This window comes from Lissotriton vulgaris, chromosome 12, assembly GCF_964263255.1.
Source record: "Lissotriton vulgaris chromosome 12, aLisVul1.2, whole genome shotgun sequence".
Classification (NCBI taxonomy): domain Eukaryota; kingdom Metazoa; phylum Chordata; class Amphibia; order Caudata; family Salamandridae; genus Lissotriton; species Lissotriton vulgaris.
The window spans coordinates 781532564-781559664 of NC_141700.1; the positions used below are offsets into that span (position 1 = coordinate 781532564).

Below are 27101 nucleotides of genomic sequence, written 5' to 3' on the forward strand. Positions count from 1 at the left end.
AACAGAGCCACATTCCAGCATGACTCTCTGCTACTTCCTTTGCGACCAATTAGTGCAACAAATGGAGAAGCCCTCAGGCTTCATTGAACGGAGGATACCACATTCGTTTTTCACCACCAAATGCATCCTGGGAATTGTAGTGTGTGTTCACTTTACTGGAAGCGACTGCACTACAGTGGTAAATCACCCTGCCATGGTTGGTGTAAGGACAACAAGGAAGTGGGAATATGGACTCCCTGGCGAGGCGAAGTCATATGACCACCCTAAGTCCTGTGTAGTGGCAACCAGTGCTGTTTATAGCGGCACGAAGCCACAAGAGCGCGTCAGCCAGCGCTATGCGCTGTGTAAACAGAGGTTCACAGTGGAGCGGTGGGAAGGTCCCTTTGTTTTGGATCGGCTACAACAGGTGGAAGGGGCCGGGCTGCGGTGCCATGCCTGGAATCCCCCACGGTGTCCTGAGGGGTAACCCAATCCGCTGCCCGCTCCCACGGCGGCACAGGGCCCTGTCCGTCACCGCGGCGGCAGCAGCTGGCACTGCCCGAGGCCCGACCCCCAGGAAGTGCACGGTGGGCCCGCAGAGGACCGGAGGAAGCCTGTGAGAAGGCCGGGCAGCCATGGCGGGGCGTGCGCTGCTCTCACTGGCGCTCTGCCTCGGGGCGCTAGCAGGTACGTGGAGTCTGGGGGTGCGCCTGGCACCGGGGCAAGAAGTGTGAATGTGGCTGGAGTGGTAACTCTGTGTAACGAGACAGTACCACCCTGCCTGGGTCCCCTCTGCTGGTTAGCGATTACTTTAAAATGTGGCTATAGTATTTGCTTTCATTTATTCATTATATAGCGCCGACATGACCAAAAGGCGCTACAGGCAGCGCTTCACAACGGAGACTCATATCATTAGAGCCAGATCAGTGTAAACAAAGGAGACGACATATGCAGCAGGGCGGAAGTTCATTCACAACTTCGGCCGACCTCTTCCAGGGCTGAGTCTGTGTCCAGAGAGAGGAGCACGAGGCCTCAGGGGGCAGTTGAGGTTCTTGTGCCCACCGGCAGGCAGGCCAGGACCACCTCGGGGCAAACAGATGCAGAGGTCACAGAGCAGGGGCGGCTGAGAGAGAGCACACAACACTGAGGGAACACACAGAAGGAGATAAACAGGAGATCACAGTCATTGTAATTGTAGCGCTTACTACCCTTGACGAGGCGTGCAAGCGCTTTTAAGCGAGTAGCACGCCACTCCAGAACCCAAAAGTATTAGTGGTGGACATTAAAATCAAGACAAAGCGAAAAATAAGTGTTTAATTATCTGAGTATCAAAAAGGAGCACAGAAAACATAAAAAGAAGAATTTGCATATGTGAAATAAAGAGGCAGGGAGTGTCTGGAAATGGATGAAAGAGGCCTGAGGTGGAATCAAGACTAGGCAGAGAGTGGCTCACCATGGTAAACAAAGACGGACACAGACAGTAATAGAACACGGTACAGACAGGGGCACTGAGGCAGACACAACAACACGCAGAGGACACAGAAACACACACAAACTATAGGACAGGCAGGACAAGTGCTGTACTTGGGGTTGCCACATTTGCTGGGAAAAAAAACATACCATGCTGCCGTCTGCGACTTAAGTTTAGGTACTCTGCTGGCTCGAGAGTTTCAAGAGGTATGGTGCTAAGCATGTTTGAGTTTGCATAGAGTGAGCGAGTTGAAATCACCACCAGGAAGGTGCGTATGGGCTGCAAACATTTTGCAAAAAAAGGGGGTACAACTGGTGCATTTCAATCCAATCCTACTACAACTTTGGCTAAAACCCCCCACAGATGTTATGATGTTTTTTTTAACTTCAGATTAGAGTTGATGGAAATAAAAATATTTGAAAAATTAACTATGGCATTTATCAAGACGGAAAACATTTAAAGCAATGTACAGTTTTGAGATACCATAAGAAGTGGGTTTGTTTTCCTCGAGTATTTGGAATTGTGTTTTCCTTTCACTTTTTTTAAACAACACTTTACATACAAACAATGGCAAAACCAACAGCTTATGCACACAAACAGATCTACCCAAGATGTCTAATTTCTTAAATAAATAATGTATATATTATGCATCCCTCACAGTCCTACTCGATATGAGTTATTGGACATACACAAAAATGTGACGGATTGTCCTCACACACCACCAGGTGTCATGCTTCATCACTGGACAACCCACGCCCTCCAAAAACCCAGTTTGATGGAGAACGGGCCTTCAACTGGAGTCAGGGAGGTTGACATAAAAACGGGTAGGCCATGGGTCCTTAAAGCGCTTACCTACAGCAACAGAGAGAATGTTGTATACTTGATTACGTGCCCATGTGGTGTATTCTATGTGGAAATGACCACTCGGAAAATAAAGGTGCGTATCAATAAACACCAAATCACGATACACTGCAAACGGAACAAGAACAAACTAAAAACGCCACTATCTCGACCAGAATCATAGAGATGTGGATAAAACGCGGGTAGTTCTGGAAAAAGTTAATTTTACCACCTCAGACCTCCAAAAGAGACTACTCTTGCGTGAACAAAGGTGTGTGTATCGGTTGAGAACATGGGGAAAAGGACTGAATGATGATATCATGTGGTTTCAACTTACACAAGGCCATGACTTCTAGGACAAGACCTTCCTCTCTCTACATACAACCGCAGCACCCTACTTAAAAATGTGAAATTGGGACGAGGGAGCTGGCATTTAATCTTCTAGCAAGATTGGTGCCAATGAGAATATGAAGTGGAAAAAAACTGGTACTGTGAATAAAGAAGATTTACGGACTTATACTGTTCTCCTGAATATTTCTCTGGTGCTCCTTCCATTCCAAAGTATCTGAGTGCTTCACTTTAGTCAACTGCTGATCACTTCTTGGCATCTCACAATGACAGTCAGACTTGCCATAATATTAACAAAGTCATCCAAGCAGATGTTTCGGCTGTTATTCTCACAAACCTATGCCTACTCAGGATAAAAAAAAATCTCCGAATGGCCAACTCAGTGAAGTAACCAGCTAAGTGGCCTATGATCGTACGTAATATCCTAAAGGACTCTGAAGGATGGCCTAAAGATGCCAGCTTACTGAAAGCCATAAACCCAATGCCTATCTCCCACACTTTTTTATCCATCACGCTACTAAGCGCTGTGTCCCATAACATGATAACCGCATCAGGGTGGTCGTCACGCACAACATGGAAACATTTCCTACATAGGATCGAATCAAAGACAACACCCTTCTGACCACACACTCTTCAGGGTGTTGCCTGCTGCCCTTGGCAAGCGCTTCAGCACCCCACATAGGGGTAGTAATCACTATATAAATGTTGCAATATAGTAGGCAGACACTGAGAACTCAATTCTGACAGGGAGCACCAGAGCATACACAGAAAAGGGAAGAGAAGTCAGGACCCACACTATATGATAAAGAGACAGTCAATACTAGATACAGTTTGGCATGATCAATAAAAACATGAAGTTTTTCTCAGTTCAAAGTCAAAGGTAACACTACTGCACCCACAACCCTTTGATAAAACAACTTTACCTTTACATGATAAAAAGCATGTAACCAATTCACAAAAGTGAACTTAAAAAATTAGCAGGCAATGAGAGAGGTGATGATTTTGGGGTCCCCCCTAACCTAAGGGGAGGACCAAGCAGAGGCTTTAAGCACAAAGAGCGCATCATGCTGAACGATTCGGTAGTGGTCCCATCCTCCTAGGACCACCCCAAGCAAAGTTATGGGCAAAAATACAATGCCATCCAAAGGCCCGCAAAGCATTATGGGGTGAGATTCTAGAGTGCAGTGAATATTATAGGATTAGCTCTCAGCTGGGCCTGGAGAGCCTGCCCCTTGAGGAATGCTTCGAGATTGGATACTATAATATCCCTGTGGTGCACTACCCCAAGGCCTATGGTAAAGAGGAAAAACCTCTGGGTCCATCGAAGGCTCAGAATTGGAAGCCATGGCTTTTCAAGTGTCATGAATGGGACAGGACTAGTGGGGGTGGGAGCTGGTTGGCCAATCATGAATGATGCAGTGTCACCACACAGGCTCTCCTGGGAAACCTACCATTCCTGTAGTGTTCTGGCCAGCAGAGGTGCAAGGTACTTATTGTTCTGAGGTGGGTCACTTCCTCTACACATTCTCCATGCAGGCTGGGCCTTGCTCTAAACAGGCCTGGTCTTGGCCTCGCACAGACCTCTAGAGCTTCATTTTCAACCACAGCAGAACACAGCAGAATAACTTCTCCCAAAGTCCTAGGCCCCATCCTGCTATTAATGGAGACAGGAAAAGAGTCTTGTTCCTGTAAGACCTGTTTAACCTCTTGGCTGCTAGGCGTTTTCCCGCTGTGTGCTGGAAAATGCCATTTTAGTGGCACTATGACGAGCTCAGCTCGTCATCAGCACACGACACCCGTGGGTGATGACGAGCTGAGCTCGTCATCAGCATCGAAAGGGTTAAGGAGGTCCGGATGGAGTACAATCACTAACTGGATAGAGCCTGCATTTATCCTCCTTTTAGACAGACCCTGACCAGGACACAGTGCATCTTCTGAGGCTTTTCCAAAGGGCAGGGGAAGTGGCTAAAACCAATTGGTAAAGCTATGTGTATCAGCTGACACCAGACACTCTGAGCCTTGGTCCACCAGTTTCCGGGTGATGCCCAGCAAAACACAGAAAGAGGAGTCGAGCCCCAGAACAAAGGTAGCTAGAAACTGCCTCTCAAGAGAGCAAGTGCATATAACCAAAACATCAACCACTGGCGGAGTGGTAGAGTAGGATCATTATGGTGCAGGAGGAAGACAAACTGGAGGACAACAACCATCTTGTTGAGGTATTCCAGGGCAACTCAAACCAAACTGCAAGTAGAGAGACATGCAACGAGGGGCTCTAGATGTGTGTCTTTGCAGAGAATACATTTATCGATTACATTTCAAAGGCTATTTTATCTAACCACAAATACATAGAAAACCAAACAAGTGATAAATGACAAAATGTGAAACAAGTATACTGTTTTTTATATTGTCTGTTGTGTGAGAGATAGGTTTCTTTTCAGCTTCTTGGGTGCCCACAGGCACATGCATACAGAGTTTGACAAAACAGAAAGATTCCCAACGACCGAGGCACACTTTTGTTATATTAGAAATACGAAACCAATCATTCTAGACTTGGCAATCCTTCAATTTTTTCATTTGCTTTTACAAAGATATTAAGTTTGTTTATTTTTTGGTTTGTTTTTATTATTTGTTTTTGAAAACATCGTAAAAGTTTCAAAAATAATTAAAACTTTACTAAAATATTAAAATGGGAAAATATCGCTGTCTCAGAGAGGCGTGCCTGTGTCTGGGAAAGAAAATCAAAAATGCCCCATTTCAAAAATAAATCAAAGAAACATAAAATGAGAGCATGGAATGGCTCACCAGCCATGTCACTGAAGTGGATTATTTTTAGGTGGATATGCAAAATGCAGTTACTCACAATGGAAAAAGGCAGTAATTGCAATGGGCTGAACCCTTGACCAATGACTAATGATGGATGCTGCAGTTGGTGGCAGCAAAAGGTGAGTGACGCTTGTACAGACCTGTGGAGGAAAAGGGCTGACCAAAAGCCTCCTTGTATCTGTGCATGTGTTTTAATTATGATTATAAAAATCTATAGGCCTTTTGAGATGGCTCAAGCTGTCTCTAGACCAGGTTTAAAGAGAACTTTGTGCTGAACATACAGACACAAATGCCTATGCCCACGAAGGCGGGTTTTGGAAGTGAACACCGGCATTGTAAAGAAAGATGCGGGGAGAGTAAAGCAGACATGGATACATAGACTGTGAATCAAAGAATAACAGGGCGAGAGGCAAAGGACAATAGATGACTTGTAGGGACAGTAAAGTAGACATGACCTGAGAGTAGGGTCTGACTGGCCTATAGGGCAGTCAGGCAGGGCCCGATGGGCTGGTCTGACAGATCAGTTTGTTGGCCGGTTTTATGGCCAAGGGGCTGGTGTTTACTGTTGATTTCCCTGATATTACCACAAACAATGCCTGCAGCAAACTCGCACGCATGCAGTCTCCCATACCTTGCAAAATCCCCATACAGCGTCTTTACAAGTTCAAAAGCGCACTGATTTGCAAATATGGGCCACTTTTTTTTAGCTATCTGGTTGGCCAATGGGGGCCACTTTATTTTGATGCCCTGGCACATTTAATGTCCCAGTCCAGCCCGGCATGAGAGGTGCAGAGACGGGTGGCAAGACAATCCCAAAGGAAATGTCTCCTTTATTGTGTTGGCGCAGCCACTCCTCTACCTTCCATCACCTCAGGTCTCCCTGTGGGTCTTCCTCCTTCTTTTCCCACCATCAGTCCCACTTCTTCACTTTGGCCCTCTACACGTCTACTGTTGCTTCTCCTTGGAGCTCTTCCAATATTTACTTCTACCTTTTTTTCTTTCTCTACTCCTCCTGCTCCTATTTTTCCCATTTGTTCCTGCATTTTCTCATGCGACCTACTGCGACTGTCCATATTTTACCTGATTCTTCTCCTTATACCCCACTCTCATCTTCCCCATCCTAACTTGCCCTTCTTGTGGTGTGCTTCCCCATCCAGGTCTCCTCTGCTTTCCTGCTCCTCTCTCTCTCCCTCTGCTTGCTATCGCCATCTTTACTTCCTCTGCGTATGCAGTGTCTGCAAGGGCTGAGAGTTTGAGATACCCTGTGTACAGGAGTAAGAATGTTATGTTATGTTATGTTAAAAAGGCTTACATAGCGCATGGCTACCCCAGCAACAGGGCGTCCCAGCGCTAGCGGAACAAGGCGACAGAGATGGAAGGTGAGGGCTAAGAGAAGGACAGCCCAGAAATGTCCAAAGTGTAGGCGCCAAGGTCAAAATGTAAAGATACAGAGTCCATTCTTCTCAAAAACATCTAGTGGTGTAAATGCTTCATTATATTTTACTCAGCGTTTAGAAATATACGCATCTTATCTTTCTAGTGAACTATGTTATTGTCACAATGAACAGAATGAGTGGAGTCAATCGGTTGTATGGCGTTACCCCACATGCATTTACCCCGCATGCTTTTACCCCGCAGTTTTTACAACACACTCCAGCCCAACGCATTCCCCATTACAACGCATTACTATTCTAACTCCAGGGGGGGCGTTACTTTGGGGAATGCGTTGTAACAGTTTGCAGTGTAAAGCCCTGTGTTGTAAATGTTTTTGCAGAGTAAAAAATGCAGGGTAAAGGATGTTTCCCATAACAAACCTGTCGAAGACATCTGCAGGTCTGTTAGACTGCGCTCCATGCAGAGAACAGACTCCTTTCCAGCTCTCATCCCAAGAAGGTTATTGGAATGCAGGAAGATGGTCAGTGGTCTGCCTCTAATCACCAACAGACTCCCTACCCTAATGATGGAAACCTAATTTGTTGTCTAAGAGGTTTATCAATGTCCTCTTAGTTAAATGTTTTCATAATTGCCTTTCTCTGTAGGGCTTTCACCACTGCCACCCACATCATTGGTTTAAAAAAAAAGACATCCTTTGGTGTTTCCTTAATAATGTTTCTAAAAATATTCATTTATTGTTCATACATCACAAGCACCTGACATGCTATGTCAGGAACACCGCCCAGAAGTAATGATGAAAGAACAATAGTGGTCACAGGAGTAGGAATGAAAATAAAGATGAGAAGGAGTAGGAAGAAACTGAACTAATGGTAAGAGCAGAAGGGAGATTGGTACAGAGCAAGAAGGAATGATGGAAAGGTAGGGAAATAAGAACTAACGGACTAACGCACCCGCGTCTCTCCTGGCCTTACCTTCCTGCTCCCACTTCCCACAACCCTCCCCCTCCGCTCCTACTCTTTCCAGCTTCTGTCCTCTGCCCTCACATGCCCCTGCCCTTTGTCCCCACCCTGTTTTTCTGTGAACCTCTTCCCTCGCCACTTGAGACTGAACTATTTTGTCTGATGCCTGGTGGAGCTACCTGGTTTTATCTATAGGGGAGATGGGCCGTAGATTCACTCCTTGGTCGTCACCTACCCAGTCGGTCTTTATATAGACTTCCTTTCGTCTCTACGGTTGTCTCTTCCCTAATCCTCACTCTCTCTCCTCCCCTACCTCCTACTACTTTCTCTCTCCTTTCTCTACTCCCCTAATGTATTGCTGACTGTTCTATTTAATGTTTACTTGTTGTTCTTTTTCTGGTATATTGTCGAACCACCTTGTTGCACTTCCTTTCGTCTCTCCTGTCGTCTCCTCCCGCATCCTCCCTCTATTTATGTCTCTCCTTCCCTCCTCTCTCAATGTATTGAGACCGAACTATTTTGTTTGATGCCCGAAAGAGCTACCTGGTTTAGCTATAGGGGAGATAGGCCGTGGATTCCCTCCTTGGTCGTCACCTACCCAGTCGGTCTTTAGGCAGACTTCTTTTCGTCTCTCCTTATTGTCTCTTCCCTAGCCACTCTTACCTATGAGAAACAGGAAAAATCTGGTCCACGCACCGGTTACATCCCATCTTGATTATGGGAATGTCCTGCTCTGTGACCCAGCTACAATGTGTCCAAAATGCGGCGGCCAGGCTTGTGCTGAAGCTGCAGAGGAGGTCGTCAGGTAAACGTGCCCTTCAGCGCCTGCACTGGCTCCCCATGAGGGAACACATTAGGTTTAAGACCATGTGCTTTAGTCACCGTATTGCACATGGCAGGGGTCCAGTCTACCTTCACAAGTTGTTAACCATCTCTCGTCTCGCCTCCTGAGATCCATGGGCAGTATGCAGTTTGCGATACCTCGCATATATAAAGCACGGATGGGAGGGCGATCTTTTAGATTCCTGGCCAGCCAACAATGGAATGACCTTCCTATTGAACTGCGGATGGATCCGTCGGAAACCAGGTTCCGGCAGAAACTGAAGACCCATCTATTTCCGGAAGATTAGCATCACTTAGGGTTTCTTTTCTACTGTCCCCTCTCATCTCCGTGGTCTGTTCTTGATCTTTCTGTGTTGGAACGCATCCTAGCACGGAGACGCACTGTCTTAGTGTATTCAGGCGCTTAATAAATGTTTTTATTATTATTATTTTATTTTTTATCCTCTCTCCCCTGAATCTCTCCCCTTGTCTGCCCTGGGATCACAGCTTACGGGACTTTGGACGTTGCCTTGACTCGTCTACCGGTTTGTGTCCCCGTCACTCTTCCCCTCCTCTCCCCATGCTGTGTCTCTCACCCTCTACTCCTCCTTCCCTCCTCCATTCTCTGTCTACTTCCCCAGATCATGCCCCCCTCCCCTGAATCTTTCCCCTTGCTTGCTTTTCCCCTTTCCTATTTGTGCTTATTGTTTATCTTGACCTTACAAGTAACTATGTTGCCATGCTCTAAGAACTGTGTAACCTTTGTAATGATGTAACCTGTAACTATGATCTGATGCTCATGTAAAGCGCTCTGATACCTTCGGGTCTAGCCAGCGCTATATAAAACTCTTGAATAAATGAATAAATAAATAAATAGGGAAATTAAACAGAAGCCCAGGACAAGGCCCGATGCATTTAGGTTTGCGCTCTTCAGGAAAGTGGTTCCTTTCAAAGTTCTGTTGTGTTCATGAGCGCAGTTGGGACCTTGCAGAAGAGAACAAAGGCTCTGAGATATGAGGTGTGTACAAGAGTGTGTACAGTCTGGGACCACAAGCAGTGGTTGAGTCCATGGTAGGCTTCGAGGGGTCACAGGAGCAACCTGGTCCCCATTCCAGCAAAGATGGAATCACCCAGATGAACCAAACAAGTGAGGAGTGATGGTGAGGGGGGTCCCATCAGTTTACTAAGGGCACTCTAGCCCTGATGCTTAAGGGTTTCTGCCTAGTTGACTTCTTTGACTTGAGGCCCCAATCTAACATACATTTTCCACTAAATTAAACATCCCTCAACAGTGTGACCATCTGGAAAGAGCGAATGCAATGCACATGATTGCCTTTACAGGATGTCAGCTTGATATGAGGCACAAGGACTTCCTAATGCCAGTGTGCTAACTGAGAAAGGGAAGGAGATTTATTCTGTTTCTCTATTATTGAAAATGTGCTTTGAGATCCTGCGGGTCCACAAAGCTATTCAAAGCTCACACGTCAGTGAAGGTCCTATGATGGAGAACCACATTTCGAACTTGGTAGAAAGAGAAAGTAGCAAGCAAGGCCCTGGTGATAGGAGATGTTCCTCTTCATAAACCTCAGTATGGCTGGAGGTGGAGCAGGGCCTGATCAATGGGGCAAGATATCCCTTTGATGAGGCACAACACATCCACAGTGACCTCTTATGATCATTTGGAAGTGTTGAGGACTAAGCATGTCAGGTCTTTGTGATGTATGAACAATATATGAATATTTTTAGAAACATTATGAAGAAAATACCACAGGTTGCCTTTTTAGAACATATGACGTGAGCGACAATGGTGAAAACCCTATAGAGAAAGGCAATTATGGAAACCATTTAACTGAGAGGGCATTGATAAACCTCTTTGAAGAGACTTCAAAACATTTGTCCTTCATTGGTGTACAGAATCTGTGGGTGATTAGAGGTAGATCCCTGCCAATCATCCTGCATTCCAATAACCTTCTTGGGATGAGAGCTGGTAAGGAGTCTGTTCTCTGGATGGATCGCAGTCTTATAGAACTGCAGACGTCTACGACTGGATTTTTCTGGACTGTCAATTTTAGATTGCTACTCCAATCATTCTGTTCTTTGTGACAATGACATAATTCACTAGAAAGATAAGACGTGTATATTTCTAAATGCTGGGAAAATTATAATAAAGCATTTACCTCACCAGGAGACTTGGAGAGGAATGGTCTCTTCATCTTTACATCTTAAGGGCCTCTTAGTCCTAAACACTGCCAGAGTGGCCCACATCAGAGCAGCAATCACAGTCTATTTACAGTATATGAGATCTTACGTCCACACATGATACTTCCTCAAGTATTAATTTCATTCTGATGAATTCCTTCATTTTTCTACCATTTCCATTTAATATCCAGTTGCTCACAGTTTAATGCAATTCTATGTGTATCAAATCTGCCTTTAATACATATATAAAATACATTTTAGTGTTTAATGATAAAATCTTGTGGTGATGCGTACTAGCAGTAAAAGCTATCAGGATTGTAAGGGCAAAGCTAATTTAGCAACTGGCGTTGAGATGCCTTGGGAGATTCTAATGCAAAAATATAAGTCGATGGACAGAATGAAGAACAATGTCATACATCCACCCCAGTACAGAGATCTGGGCCTAAATCCATCGTTTTTTTGCACTCCACACCACCCCAGTTCAGACATGGCCATATGCAAATCAGCCTTGACCCTGTGCCTCATGGGAACAGTCCAGCCCGAACTGCCAAGCCATGTCTTCCCTGGACCGGAATCAAGCATCCTAGGACCGGTTTCTGGCATTTCAGCCTTCATCAGCCTGGATAGCTTGACTCCAGTGGTGTGGAGAGCCTGGGACTCACGTCTGAGCATACCCATCCCACTCGGGGTGACAAATGCAAAAATAACAGTTGATGGACAGAATGCAAAACAATGTCATACATTCACCCCAGTACAGAGATCTGGGCCTAAATCCATCGTTTTTTTGCACTCCACACCACCCCAGTTCAGACATGGCCATATGCAAATCAGCCTTGACCCTGTGCCTCATGGGAACAGTCCAGCCCGAACTGCCAAGCCATGTCTTCCCTGGACCGGAATCAAGCATCCTAGGACCGGTTTCTGGCTATCAGCCGTCTTCAGCCAGGATAGCTTGACTCCAGTGGTGTGGAGAGCATGGGACTCACGTCTGAGCATACCCATCCCACTCGGGGTGACAAATGCAAAAATAACAATTGATGGACAGAATGCAAAACAATGTCATACATTCACCCCAGTACAGAGATCTGGGCCTAAATCCATCGTTTTTTTGCACTCCACACCACCCAGGTTCAGACATGGCCATATGCAAATCAGCCTTGACCCTGTGCCTCAGGGGAACAGTCCAGCCCGAACTGCCAAGCCATGTCTTCCCTGGACCGGAATCAAGCATCCTAGGACCGGTTTCTGGCTATCATTGGAAATTTAGGCAGCAAATTTCCAATACCCTTGCAACGATCTTTATGGAGGAGACAACTTTAAGTTCAGGAGCAGATACAAAACTATCAACAAAGTTTTGGAGATACCATCAGAAGACCTCTTCTCATCAAGTCCTTGTGAAGGAAAAAAGAAGCTGTGATATATCCTCTATAGAGGTAAATGTTCCTCTAAAATTAAAGAATAGAAATGTGTCCCAATTTGGTGGGTTTTCTTGGAGACATGAGTCTCATGAGTCTCTTGTTATCAAGTAATGCTGTGTTTTTGCCACATACTGCAAAGACCTGGTTACGTGTTCCATTGGCCCCTGTAAAGCAGTCTAGAGCTGCAAGTTCAGACAGGCAGTGCCCTTGGTCGCATGCACGTCCAGGGACCCGAACCATGAGATGGGACTTTAAGTGGACGATGCAAGATGGGGGATCATGGAGTTCTTGCGCATGCACGTGCAGCACACGTGACCCTCAAGCCCAGGTACACTGATGTCAATGGGCGTGAGCACAGCCACGCCAATGTGATAAGGAAAGAAAGCCAAAGGAGAAAACAAACTAGCACGGGGCAAATGTAATGTTACAAACAAGTGGAACCACAAACATGATAATACATTTAGATAGAAGACAAGCACGCGGGTCGGTAGCAGAGTGCAGATAGCTGCCTAGCCTGGCCCTTACCAGGAAAAACATGGACATTGACTATTTTTCTGTGTGGATAATGACATTGTGCTGCAGGTGAATGTTGCCATTCACACAGAAGAGAGCCATTGGCTGAAGCGGGCACACCCACTGGCGCATCCTTTGGTGGGCGGGAGCAAACTGTGAATGACAGTGCAACAGACGAGTGAATGCACAGGGATCATGCAAGCCCTTATATATTGTTTTTGGGACGTGTGCTCAAAAACAATAGCTCTTGGTTAACGCAAGAGCTAGATAGGGTATTTTTTTTAATGTTACTTTTTGCTGCATAATATGATTGTCTCTCACAACATTACACCTTACTTATAATACACTAGGGAGTACATCAGCAAATGCACAAGGGAGTGTCAAGGGTACCTAAGAGCAGGCAAAGGTTAGTAACTGCTGCCACTGACAACTCCTTGTTGTTATTTAAAAAATCTGGCATGTCAGGTGTGAACCAATGTCTGTATTCACTACAGAACTGATCATCTGAGTCAAGAGGAAGTTAAAAACGCCGAAAAAGCTAGTTCTTTTTTTATTTTTATTTACTCTAGAACTTTCTCACTTACCTTAGAGTAAGAAAAAGTTTTTGAGAAGGTGAACTATTTGAATGTTAATTTTTAGAAACTTGCAACACAGGATGATAATGATGCAAAATAAAATGTTTGTTGTTAAATACTGTAAATTTGTATTGCTGATGAGGTATTTTTGTTAATAAGGTAGTTGTCTAATAAACTATTTATTGAATACAAGTGATAAGCAAACAGATGTCCTTGGTTATCAGCTGACCCTGCTAAGGCTCCTGTCTCTTCTCTCTCACACAACCTCAGGCACCAGGGCCCTGGAGGGTGAGGGCAAGCTGCTCGAAGCCCTCTTCGAGGACTACAACGTGTATGTGAGACCGGTCCAGGCGGCCAGCGACAAGGTGCTGGTGCGGATAGGTATGACCCTGTCCCATCTCATCAGCCTGGTAAGAGCAGACGCGACATTTCATGGTCAGTGAGTGCCCATTTCATATGTGATGGTAAGAAAGCTGCCAACACCTTAGCGGGACAGAAGAGGAAGTAACATTCCTGTAAAAACAGATGTATTCCCTTAACATAGTTTCCAGCGACCAGGCAGGACCTTGAAGCCTGTTTGTTTGGGGTTTTATTATTGTTAACATGTGGTAATTTTTCTTTTTGGTAAATGCCGGGAGCTGGCAAGAACGCATTATTAGGCAGATGTCCTTGATAAGAAATTACTCTTCCATCTTTAGATTTATGTAAGGGCCACCTGGCCATACACGGTGACACAATATTTATTTATTTATTTATTTTTAGACTTATAAAGCGCGTAAATGCCCAGGGGCATCTCGGCGCTGCGGACGTGGCAGAATGTTAGCAGATTATTGATTAAACAGCCAGGTCTTTATTTTTCTTCTGAAGGCCAACAAGGTTTGAGACGATCGGATCTCCAGCAGGAGAGAGTTCCACAGTTTTGCAACCGAGACAGCAAAACGTCGATCGCCCCATGAGGCAGTTTTGGTCCGCGGCACTGACAGGAAATATGCATTGGAGGATCGGAGTGGCCTGTTGGGGATATGCATATGGATGGCTCGAGAGTTTAGTAAGAACTGAGGATCTAGATTTCGAGAGGCTTTGTAGGCAATGCACAGTGCCTTAAATTTAATTTGGTTCCTCACAGGGAGCCAGTGGTAACTTTTAATTACATGTGCAATGGGCTTGAATTTAGGGGTTCCTGACAGCATTCTAGCTGCTGCATTCTGCACAGACTGCAGTTTTTGAATAACCCTTTTTTGTGCATTAGAGAAGAGTCCATTACAATAATCCAAGGATGACATCACCAAAGCACCGACCAAAGTCCTTCCTGCATTAAGAGGGATATATGGAAGTATCTTTTTGATGTTTCGAAGTTTGTGAAAAGAAGCTGAGACAATTGCATTTGCATGAGGTTGGAAAGTCAGTTTGTCATCGAAAATTACACCCAAGTTCTTGACTTTGGAAACCCGGTTTGGTGGAAGACCGAGAGCTGGCGGCCACCAGGAGCTTGACCAGATGGGAGAAAGCTTACCAAAAATCATAACCTCCGTTTTGTCGGAGTTTAGTTTAAGACAATTGCTGGCCATCCAACTTCTGATGGCCAGCATGCCTTTTTGGTAGCTGGCTGCCACCCTTTCCCCGTTGTTCTTTATGGCGAGCACCAGCTGTGTGTCAGTAGCGTACTACGTTAGGCCCATCCCACGTGCCTTGATGACTCTGGCTAAGTCCGACACATAGATATTAAAAAGCGTCAGACTTAGGGATGAGCCCTGTGGGACACCGCACAGTAATGTCATCAGGGCAGAGTGGAAATTGCCCAGTGTTACAGTCTGGGACCGGTTGGTGAGAAAGGAAGACAGCAGGGTTCTTGCTTTGTCCTAAATGCCTATTGCAGTGACACGGTCGATCAGGATGTTATGATCGACCGTGTCAAATGCAGCGGAGAGGTCCAGCAGGATAAGAACTGCCATCCCTCCCTGGTCAAGGATGAGTCTTATTTCCTCTCATGCCTTAATTAACGCTGTCTCGGTGCTATGACTTTTACGAAATCCAAATTGGGTATCGTCTAGTCGGTGATGATCCTCTATGAACATAGAGATTTGATTGTTCATAAATTTTTCAACCACTTTGGCCGGGAAAGGCAAACTGGCAATGGGCCTGTAATATTTGGTGTCCTCTGGGTCCAGATGGGATTTTTTCAATAGAGGTTTTAGCATGGTATTTTTCCAGGCGGTCAGATATGTTCCAGAGAAACACATTGCATTACATATCTCTGTTAGTAGAGGGGCTATAATTTCAGTAACTGGGGAAAGAACAGATGGTGGACAGGGATCATTAGCTGAGTCGGATTTGATGGTAGTCATAGTATTAATGACTTGGGCTATACTGACTTTTTGAAATTGCACTAAGAGATACTCAGGAATGTTTGGAAATGAAAGTTGAGGAGACAAGTTTATTTGGACAGAAAAGTTGCAATAGATGGTATTCACTTTGTCATAGAAATAGTCCGCTAAGGAATTGCACAGTGTTTGTGATGGTGCAGGGATGGCTTGTGACGCTTATCGTGATATCTTGGTTATTACTTGAAAAAGTTGTTTATTAGAACTTTTGGCCAATTCGATCTGCGCGGTAAAGTATATACTTTTTTCTTGAATGATATTTACTTTGTATTTCGCTAATTCATTCTTATACAGAAGTTTTTCTTCATTTGTGTACGATTTTCGCCAATGTCTTTCCTGATTCCTACATTTTTGCTTTTGTTCTCCAAGTGCATTAGTGAACCAGGGAGCAGATGGAGAGCTTCGATTTTCCGATATCATTTTAGTTGGCACTAGCTCGTTCATTGCATTAAGGAGCCAGTTAGTATAGGCTATTGAGGCTGTGTTTGGATCGTCCGAAACCTCAGGTTGAGTAGAGGACAGATGTGTCGTTAGCTGTTGATTATCTAATTTTTTCCAAGCCTTGAATGCAATCGTTTCATTCACAGATGTATTAGTAGACAGGTTATTGTCGAGTAGTATATCAAATATAACAGCATGGTGATCGGACCATGCTATGGGTAAGATTTGTTTTGCAGAGATATTTTTGAAATTGGAAAATAGACCGTCCAAGGTATGACCGGCCTCATGGGTGCTATCCGAGACTAGCTGTGATAGACCCAGCGACTCAAGATCTGCTAATAAAGTTTAAGTGTCCTTGTCATCCAGATTTTCTAAGTGAAAGTTGAAGTCACCTAAAATTGTGACGGTGTGTCCAACTGCTATGGACTCCAGCACAACACTAAATGTGGTCAGAAATTCCAATCTGGTTCCCGGTTCGATAGAGTAGAAGGCCCTTAAAGATTTGGGAGGGGTCAGTGAGATGGAAAAATATATTGCTCCACAAGTTGTCAATGGGACATGAAGTATCTTAGTAGTGAAGTTGCTGCGAGAGATTATTGCTAACCCACCCCTTTTTTGTCTACTCTATCCTGTCTCACAATGTTGTAGTCCTCAGGGGTGGCCACTATCAGGTCTGGTTCAGATGCCAGATCGGTCCATGTTTCTGTGATAAACAGAAGATCCATTTTGTGGTCAATAATAAAGTCTGCAATCTCCTCTTTATGTTTCCCCAGTGAGCGGGCATTCATGAGAGCAGCTGCTATATTGATTCCCTTTTTGTTGTTAATACTGAGGATGGTATTGGTTTCAGGTCTTAGATCAGTGATTGGTTTGAAGTGACAGTGAGTGCAGGTTTTTGTTTGCAGTTTAAGCGGGCCATCTAATGTGAGCTGGGTGCAAAGTCTATTAACTGTTGGGCATAGTTGTAGAAGTTCCGTACCTGAATATGATTTCTTTGGGGCTAAGCGCTGCTGACCAGGGGGTATGGCCCTGGGCATGGTCCAGACGCGGACGGGCGCACACGGGCTTGCCTTTGGCGCACCTTCGGCGCGCCCGCAGTGCGCGTCCTCTGCACGTGAGCGGTCTGTGGGCCCTAAATGCTAATGGTGGCGCCAAGGACTAGAGCGCTAACCCCAGCATCCACCGGAAGTGGTGCGGATCTCCCAAAGAAGCCCTCCAAACAATCAGCACAAGCCGTGTCGGACCGGGGCTAAGGGAGTTTAAGCAGCCAGTAAGATGGTAGGTTACTGTAGAGATATTTTCTGGGCAACAAACGTTAAAATTGGGTTACAGTAAAAATGATCACATAGCGATAAGACCGTTTGCAATCAAAGCAGCTAGCAGCGCCTGAAGTGATTTCAGGCTGCCGCGCCCGCTGCGCGAGCGCGGTCTGTGGGCTTTAAATGCTAATGGTGGCGCCAAGGACTGGAGCGCTAACCCCAGCATCCGCCAGAAGTGGTGCGGATCTCCCGAAGAAGCCCTCTGAACAATCGGCACAAGCCGTGTCGGACCGAGGCTAAGGGAGTTTAAGCAGCCAGTAAGATGGTAGGTTACTGTAGAGATATTTTCTGGGCAACAAACGTTAAAATGGGGTTACAGTAAAAATTACTACATAGCGATAATCAAAGCAGCTAACAGCATCTGAAGTGATTTCAGGCTGCCGCGTCTGCAATGTTCAATACCAGATCAGCAATCACTGGTTTGCAGGTCACATTCTCCATTCTTGCCTCTAGTATGTAGAGAGGAAGCAAGGGTTAAGGTATGTGTATTTGTAAAGCACACTATCACCCTCGGGGGTATCCTGGCACTGAGAAGGTGTGTGCCTAGCTCTGCCTATATTAAATCTGTCACTTGAAAATCCGGGCCTTCAGTTTCTTGTGGAATTCATGCATGGCAGGCTCAAGGGAGGTGCAGCAGCACCGGGTACTGAATTCGGATGGGGGCGTCGTATTTTAAGTCTATTTTAGTTTTAAAAGCACCTGCTGCTATGTTCCTGGCACCAGAAATTTTCAGGCAACAATAAAAATGTCAAGCTAACTCCGGTGATTAATAAGGTTCTTCCTGGAGTGAGATCTGAGTTTTGACTCTTCATAAGGTAGCGCAGAAGGTTAATATGCCTGCTGCAAAGAACATGTACCATTCAGATCACAAAGTGCATAACATGTAAATAGGTCAGTGGGTTACTGCTTTTGTCTGAGAGATCCTTTGTTACTTGCAGTTTATACATTATAATCCTAATATAGACCAGTGAGCTATTAACTTTCATCAAAGAGCTGGATGCAAACTGCAACGCATAGATTAGAGCGTTATGATTTTTCCCCAGTCTTTTGTTATCCTAATGTTGGAAAAGTTGAATAGAAATCCATTCTGATTATTAAAGAGAACCATGGTGTTATGTTTTAAGTTCTTAGTTTGTGCTTCTCCAGACTAAGCACTCTTAAACTATCCTGCCTACCGATGTGGATGACATGTGACTCTTGCATCTTGTTGTCCTCCATCTTATGTAACGTTTCATATACACTGATTTACACACCTATGATTGATTGTCTCTGTGCAGTGTGTGGATTGTAAAATGCTCTGACACTCTACACTGGTATGAGTAGCGGCAGAGCTATGTAAAACTAATTAAATGCATCTGATAGAGAGTGGTTATGGAGACTTGAGAGGCACTGTTAAAGGGTGGGAGTGAGGGAATCCATGGTGGAGGTGGACATTGGGGGGGCACCAACAAACATTTCTCATTGGGCCCCACCAGCACTGAAGCCGGCCCTGAATAAAAGAGAGAAGTAGAAGGACTATGATGTGTAGTGGAAGGTCGTTCCATGCTTTAGGAGCCGATGTACGAGAACGCCCGTCCTCCTGATCTGTTTCTGTGTATGTGTGGGATGTTTATGACTAGACGTTCTGAAGAGCAGATGTGTCTGGGGGGTTGGTGGAAGGACCTGCAGCTGTTCAGGTAGGTGGGCCTGAGTTGTGTAGTGCCTTGAATGTGTGTGCGAGGAGTTTGACTTGAGCTTATTTGTCTATCGGGAGCCAGTGCGTTTCCCTGAGGTGTGGTGTGATGTGAGTTCTGTGTGAGAGGCTGGGTATGAGTCTCGCTGCTGAGTTCTGGATGGTTTGTAGCCTTCCAGTGAGTTGCCGGGTGATCCCGACGTAGAGGGTGTTCCCGTAGTCCAACTTGCTGGGGGCAAGGGCCGCATAAGAATCTGGAGAAGATACTCTCGCTGAAGAACTACAGTTAAATAACCTTTCTTTCAGTAGCAAGGGCTCCTCCACTGATTCATAAAGTTAGAATGAATGTCATAGAAGTAATGTACAACTGGTAGAAGGAAACGAATGTAGCAAGCCTGGATTCCAGAGCTTTTATTTTATTTATAACACACACAAGTGCCCAAAACTAAGAACATCAAGGGGCCCTCAGCAATAAAGTCAGAGTTTTGTAAAGTTATGCATGTTGCCTTCCAGTCTTTACAGATTTCTGGTAACCCAGAGTACGTATGATAGTGAGGAAGGTCCCCCTTGGAGGACTGATATTTGTCAGTCAGTGCACCATCTGTGGGGAGATCAGCCGTAAGCGAGCCAGACAGGTCAGTGTGCAGGCCTCTCCTGAAAAGTATATATTTAGTTTCTGTGCTCAGACTTAGGTTGAGTGTGTTCCTGTGCCGAGAGCACCTGGAGTCCGCCCAATGCCCTTCTGAAAAATTATACAGATTATAAGACCATATGGTCATGGAGTGTTTTGAAAAAGATGTATCTTGCCACCGAGAGTATAAAGAATAAACCTGTCTGGATAAAATTACATCTTTATTATAATATAATCAAAACAAAACAAATGCCAGTGCTGAGAGTCTGAATGAAAGGCAAGTCAACTGTGGAAGAAATGGTAATTATGAATACAACATAAAAACCTGCTTCATGAATTGCAACAAATGACTTTTTACTATTTCTTTTTAGAGTTCAGGTAAAGCTGAATTAATTTAGTACATGGGAATACAAAAAACGATTTATATACATACTATATACAACATGAAAAATTACAATAAAGTTTTCAAACAATCCAAACACTCTTGGCCAATTCAATCATCCAACAGATCATTCATACCACATAAAAAAACATAAAAAAACATAGATTGGTCTCGGCGTCAGTTAAGACTTTCAACCATGAATTTTAAGGACAGAATCCCAAGCACGGTCTGCCACTGTCAAAGTCTTTTCAAAGATTCAAATTAAACAAAGAGTCAATCTCTTGTTGTTCACAAACGTCCGTTTGTGAAGAGGATGTTTTTCCAAAGACCCAAGACCAGGTAGGTCGACGCGTTTCAAACCCCGCAAATCCCGGGGTTCTCCTCAGGACCAAAAATGCAACTGAAACAATAAAGAACATGGCTTTAGGACTGCTGTCTGTACTCAGAGACTAGCCCCTATTATAATATGGCAGAACCACTCTGGCTTACAGATATACTGAGAGGAATTGATTTAGACTCCTACTCATGGAAAATGTCAGTTTGGCTTTTATTAGGTTTTTGCTACTATATTTTTACAATTAGTGCAATTTGTAAATTTGATGGTCGAGTCCGCCAAGAAGGAGATGTTTACAGAGATCTAACTTCCTTCTCTTGAGTAACAGTTTCAGACCAACAACCTTTCGAAGCGGGAAACATCCTTTACCCTGCATTTTTTACCCAGCATGCTTTTACCCTGCAGTTTTTACTCCGCAAAAACTTTTTCAATGCAGGGCTTTACACTTCAGACTGTTACAACGCATTCCCCAAAGGAAAGCCCTCCCTGGAGTTAGAATAGTAATTGCGTTGTAATGGGGAATGCGTTGTAACGGAGTGAATTGTAAAGCCCTGCGTTGTAAAGGTTTTTGAGGAGCAAAGACTGCGGGGTAAAAGCATGCAGGGTTATGTTTTACAACCTTTCGTAGCATAGCTCCCCAAACTCACCAGGCGCTGACGAATGCCAGAACAATGACAACAGTAATTGGTAAGATTTCAGACCAAGTCAAAGTCAACAGACAGCACCGCACGATAAAATAAAAAGTTTAAAATACAGAGTTAAATTCTCTAAGCCTCTCTATACTGCTGAATGTTTGTGGGGACAAACATATGCCTTTCCGAGCCTGAATTCAGCACACTTTCCCACATCAACAATTTATTAAGTTGCAACACGTTCAGCTATGGAAATGTCTCTTGATTTCTAACCTTCAAGGGCCACTCAAGTTTGACCATTCAGAACGCAGAGGGGTTCTTGTCCCTTCATGCCCGGGTCCCTTTGCTGCTGTGATAGTGAGGCCCATCGCCTGCTTTCCAGCAAACTTTTTTTGGCACAATCACAAAGGGGTAGGGGATCCCTTCCCTGCGAATGGGTTCCCACCTCAATTTGGGAGACCATAACCTTTCAATGCGTTGTAACTGGATCCCAGTCGCAAAACATTAAAAAACATCGCCTACTGATTTGGGTTTTAGAAAGTATGTCCACACCGTACTCCTTCCAAATACCAAATTGGCATGGAGTTGAAATCCACTTTAGGAGTTGGTAAAAGTTTTTGTACTATTGAAATGGGATTGGTACACTTAAAAAGCATTTTTGTGGTCTCAAATTGTGAACCGGAGTGTGTGGAATCATAAGCATGGTTAGTACATCTGGCCGCAAGCTCCTTGCTCAGCTACATAGTCACCGGGCGGCCTGGCTGATGATGCCACAAAGCTGGTTCCTCCTCTGGAGGATGCAGTCCACCTCTCCCCTTTATCCAGTAGGTCCTTCTTACTCCAGGCAGTCTACAGCTGTCCAGCATGGGGACTTGCCCATGCTGTTCCTACCTGGAAAAAGATCAACAATCAGAAATCCTGGCTCTGAAGCTCAATTCATTCTGATTCACCCTGCTTGGTGGATTCTGTCATCGGTACACGAGAATGCTGGTACAGGGTGTCCACACTGTGTTTATCTAAATTTTGCAGACTACAGTGTGTATGGCACTGGGGGTTTATGTCAGTTTCTGACATTTTGTGTAACCCTCCAAAACTGGTCAAGCCACAGACTTTTTACTCTATTGTCATTTAGTTGGAGGGGTGGGAACTCACTGTCAGTGAGACCTAAATCAAAGTGATAAATGGAGAGGCTTCCACAATCAGTTACTGCTCAGCATGTTGGGGGTAACACCTCTGGCGGCAGGAATTAGGCAAAGACAGTCCCTACACTTCAAAGGGCTCCTCTCTCTACCACCTCCCCCACAGTCTAGCATCCAGTGCATTTCAAAGGACCTCAGGGTAGCTTTGAAGGAGCCATGCAATTTACATTTCTATCTTGGAGACAGGGGCGGCTCCTGATAAAGGACGCTGGGGTTGCGCCCCTCTCTCTTTGTTACTTCCTAATGTAAATAAGCAAAATTAAAAATAATACCATTGATTCACATCTTACTGCCTGGCGCTTTCTCTTAGTGACGGCCGGACAACTAGGCATTTTTGAAAGGCCCTCTCTGGCAGGTTGAACCTATACCTGGCGCTCACAGGCCTTATCCACGCAGAGCCCTTGTCTTTTCTCTGAGTGCAGATGACGTCTCATTTCATATCTCCATATCTCCACCTAGAGGGTCCTTTGCAAACAGTGTTGGTTATTTTGCTTTCAAGCCACGGTTGTCCAAGGTTGTGCCACTCCGCAGCAGTGTCCCCGCCCTTCCCTATCTCACGACAGGAGGAGGTGTGACCAGCAGCGCCACTGACCACACCCCCCACTGTAACAAGATGGGAAAAGGGGGATTAGGAAGCATGCAAAAGATCCACAGAAAGAAATACTTTGTCAGTCTGGGGTGTCAGGTCACCTTTTATTTAGAGCACCATAGACAAGGCGCAGCTCCAAATGCACGGTCAGGAAAATAGCCCAGTCATACTCCAAGCACATACATGCATGCCAGTATCCCACCAAGGGGATGAGCGTCATACTCCAAGCACATACATGAATGCCAGTATCCTACCAAGGAGATGAGTGTCATGCTCCTAGGCTCCCACCAAGGGGATGAGCGTCATACTCCAAGCACATACATGAAGCCCAGTCTCCTGCAAAGGGGATGAGCCTCATACTCCAAGCACATAAATGAAGCCCAGTATTGCGCAAAGGGGATGAGCGTCATACTCCAAGCACATACATGAAGCCCAGTATCCCGCCAAGGGGATGAGCATCATACTCGAAGCTTATACATGAAGCCTAATATCCCGTCAAGGGGATGAGCGCATTCTCAAAGCACATACATGAAGCCTTGTATCCCACCAAGGGGATGAGAATCATACTCCAAGCACATACATGATGCTAGTTTCTTTCCAGGGGGATGAGTGTCATGCTCCAGGCACATACATGAAACCCAGTACACCGCAAGGGGATGAGCCTCATACTCCAAGCACATACATGAAGCCCAGTATCACGCAAAGGGGATGAGCGTCATACTCCAAGCACATACATGAAGCCCAGTATCACACAAAGGGGATGAGCGTCTTACTCCAAGCACATACATGAAGCCCAGTATCCCACCAAGGGGGTGAGTGTCATATTCCAAGCGCATACATGAAGCCTAATATCCCGCCAAGGGGATGAGCATCATACTCGAAGCTTATACATGAAGCCTAATATCCCGTCAAGGGGATGAGCGCATTCTCAAAGCACATACATGAAGCCTTGTATCCCACCAAGGGGATGAGAATCATACTCCAAGCACATACATGATGCTAGTATCTTTCCAGGGGGATGAGTGTCATGCTCCAGGCACAAACATGAAGCCCAGTATCCCGCCAAGGGGATGAGCCTCATACTCCAAGCACATACATGAAACCCAGTATCCCGCAAAGGGGATGACCCTCATACTCTAAGCACATACATGAAGCCCAGTTTCCGGCAAAGGGGATGAGCGTCATACTCCAAGCACATACATGAAACCCAGTACACCGCAAGGGGATGAGTGTCATATTCAGTGCACATACATGAAGCCTAATATTCCGCCAAGGGCATGAGCGCCATATTCGAAGCTTATACATGAAGCCTAATATCCCGTCAAGGGGATGAGCGTCATACTCGAAGCACATACATAAAGCATAGTATCCCACCAAGGGGATGAGCATCATACTCCAAGCACATACATGAAGCCTAGGATCCCACCAAGGGGATGAGCATCATACTCAAAGCACATGCATGAAGCCAGTATCCCACCAAGGAGGTGAACATCATACTCCAAGCACATACATGAAGTCTAGTATCCCGCCAAGGGGATGAGCGTCATACTCCAAGCACATACATGAAGCCTAGTATCCCGCCAAGGAGATGAGTGTCATACTCCAAGGCTCAAGCTAGTTTTGGAGGGAGGAGGGGAGTCGGGTAATATGTGCGAATGTTGACAGTTTTGGTATGAGTGCGAGTGATACAATAGATATGGGCGCATAAGGAGATATGTATGTGTGTGTGAGAAAACCGTGTTTATAGTGCTGTATGGAAATGTGGTAGAGAAGGAGGAAATAATAGTAATAATCGGCGCTATCAACAACTATAAGTTGGTGGTAAGTAAGGACTACCTTTGAAAATGCAAATCTGTGCATTTTCAACTGTGCCATGTGGCAGACATACATGCCCTTAGGGCATGTATGTGTGCCACATTTGCACACAAGCACAATTCAGGGGTGCAACAGGGTGTCAGAGTGACACCCTGGCACCCTTGAATGTTTCCCCCATTTTACCAAATCAGTATTTACCGGATTGGTAATTGACATTCATTCCTATGGGCCTCCAGGTCCATAGGACTGAATGGCAATTACTGAATCGGTAAATACTGATTTGGTAAATACCGAATCTTACCGATTCGGTCATTTTTACAGAAAATGTATCTACATCCCATTTACCTATTTTTAAATACCGAATCGGTAACATTCAGTATTTAAGAATAGGTACATTGGGATTACCTACATCTGGCCCCTAGTTCTCACTCCTGAAGCAAGTCCCTGAAATGGTGAATACCCTCCATTTTGAAAGGCTTCTCAATCACAAAGCGGCTTAGCTGTCTTAGATTTATCATCGGTTGCCACCGTTTGTCCTTTTTCTTCACCTAATACAAAGTGCTGGTGAGCCCTTGGTACCTGTCTGACAGCTTCACTAGTGCACCTTTCTCTAACATCTGTTCTGCTTCCTTCTCTCCTGTGGCTTAGTTCCTCCTGAAGCACCAGCTCTCGTGGTTCTGCTCCCCATTCACGCCTTGCCACAAACTTTATCCTGAATCTTTGAAATGTTTCCAACACCCGAGGATCCCCTGTGATTTTTTTACCAATTCACAAGTCCTGTACTGACATTGAAGTGCTTTCATTTGTTGTCCTCGACCTCTAGAGGCGCTATCCCTTCTGCCTCTGCCTTCCTGACAAAAGACTCCTGAGGCACCCTGGAAACGTCGATACTTGCCCCTTCCCTGACCACACTAATCATATGAGGTTTTAAAGTAACCACGGCAGAGAGGCTACTCGCGCCTTCCAGGCCTCTCATAAAAAATATTATCAGGGCTTTAAGTGCCTTGAGACCCTCAGAGGTGAGTACTGCGCTATATAAACCCCTGATTGATTGATTGATTGATTGATTGATTGATGGATTGGAGTGGGCTGGTTCCCTCCGGGTCTCAGATCCGGAAGTAATTACAAATACGGACATTGAATCTGGCCCCTTTCAAGCCGTGTATTGTTGTCGTTAATATTTCAAGCAAAAACACTGACCAGTCTCTAAACAATTAGTGTAAAAAAAGTTAAGATAATCCATGTCTTTCCTGCTTATATTGCACATGGTTTACTTAATCTTAAATTCTCTGTGAAGTTTGCTTTTTCCAGGATGTTGTGTTACTTTTTTTCAGGCAGCAAATTACTATTGTCTAGTGCATAATTGGAATTGAGTTGCTTCCTGGTGTTTAAAGAGGGGCACAGTGGAGGTGTGGCAGAAGGCAGTGCGAGTTTCTCTTTGGGCCTGTCAGGGGCAAAAAGGTGTTAGGAATACGTTGTAATCCTATATTTGGCCTCTCTTCAAGGTGCACAGAGCAATGGTCACTTATGCCAGTTGCAGTTGTGATTCTATGCAAATGTGTGGGTAGGGTGGCACTCTACGCGAACTTTAAAGTATATTTCTAGTTATGCCCTTCATTATACAGGCTCCCCCACAGTTTTTTTCATCCCCCTTAAAACCCTGACTACTGCCTCCAAACACCTTCTTCATTTAAGATTGTGTCTTATCTAGGGTGGCAAAATTCGGCACATGTTCTTCTAATGCCTCTACCATTCTTTTGCCAAATAGAAGTCTTTTGGATTCTTTTCTATTCTCGACCTTGGCCAGGCACCCTAGTTTTGGCTTGATTGTAATGAAATAGATTCACGTCATTTAGCTATTAGGCCAGCATTTGATTTGCCTTAAAAGGGATTTGCTGTTTGACACCCACTTCTTAGAAATATAAAATCCACCCATCGCCTTTAAAATATGTCTCTTTCACCAAATCAAACATGCATATCGGAGGTCCAAGTCGAAGCGTTTTTGTGCACTGTTTTAGCGATCGCCTCAAACCCTTCCTAGGATCTCTTCTGAGCCTAAATTCATAAGCAATAAATCCAACGTCCAGAGCTAGTGTCATCTTTCACCAACAACAGGACATGAAAATTCTGTCCTTGTTCTTCCTTATCTGAGGGTTTCCTTTGCCAGGGCTGCATATACTCGGCCACATGCTTGAGGAGCCATCATTGCCAGTTTTGTGGATGCCTACCCAATTCATCAATCAGGATTTATAACGCTCGGCAAATCACCCGTGAGGGTCTCAAAGTGCTTGAGTTGCTGCCTGCATCGTGGCGATCTGTTCAATCAAACAGCCAGGTCTGGAGCCCTTTCCTGAATTCTCGGAG

General features: G+C 45.0%; 1 protein-coding gene across 1 annotated transcript in view; it reads left to right on the top strand.

Annotated features, from left to right (window-relative positions):
• The first annotated feature begins 376 nt into the window (after positions 1-376).
• Positions 377-27101, top strand: part of CHRNB1 (cholinergic receptor nicotinic beta 1 subunit) — a 75117-nt gene continuing 48392 nt past the window's right edge. The window contains exons 1-2 of the mRNA XM_086946149.1: positions 377-666; positions 13613-13752. Of these exons, the coding sequence (XP_086802275.1) occupies positions 615-666; positions 13613-13752 (192 nt within the window). The 5' untranslated portion in view covers positions 377-614. The remainder of the gene's footprint in view (positions 667-13612; positions 13753-27101) is intronic.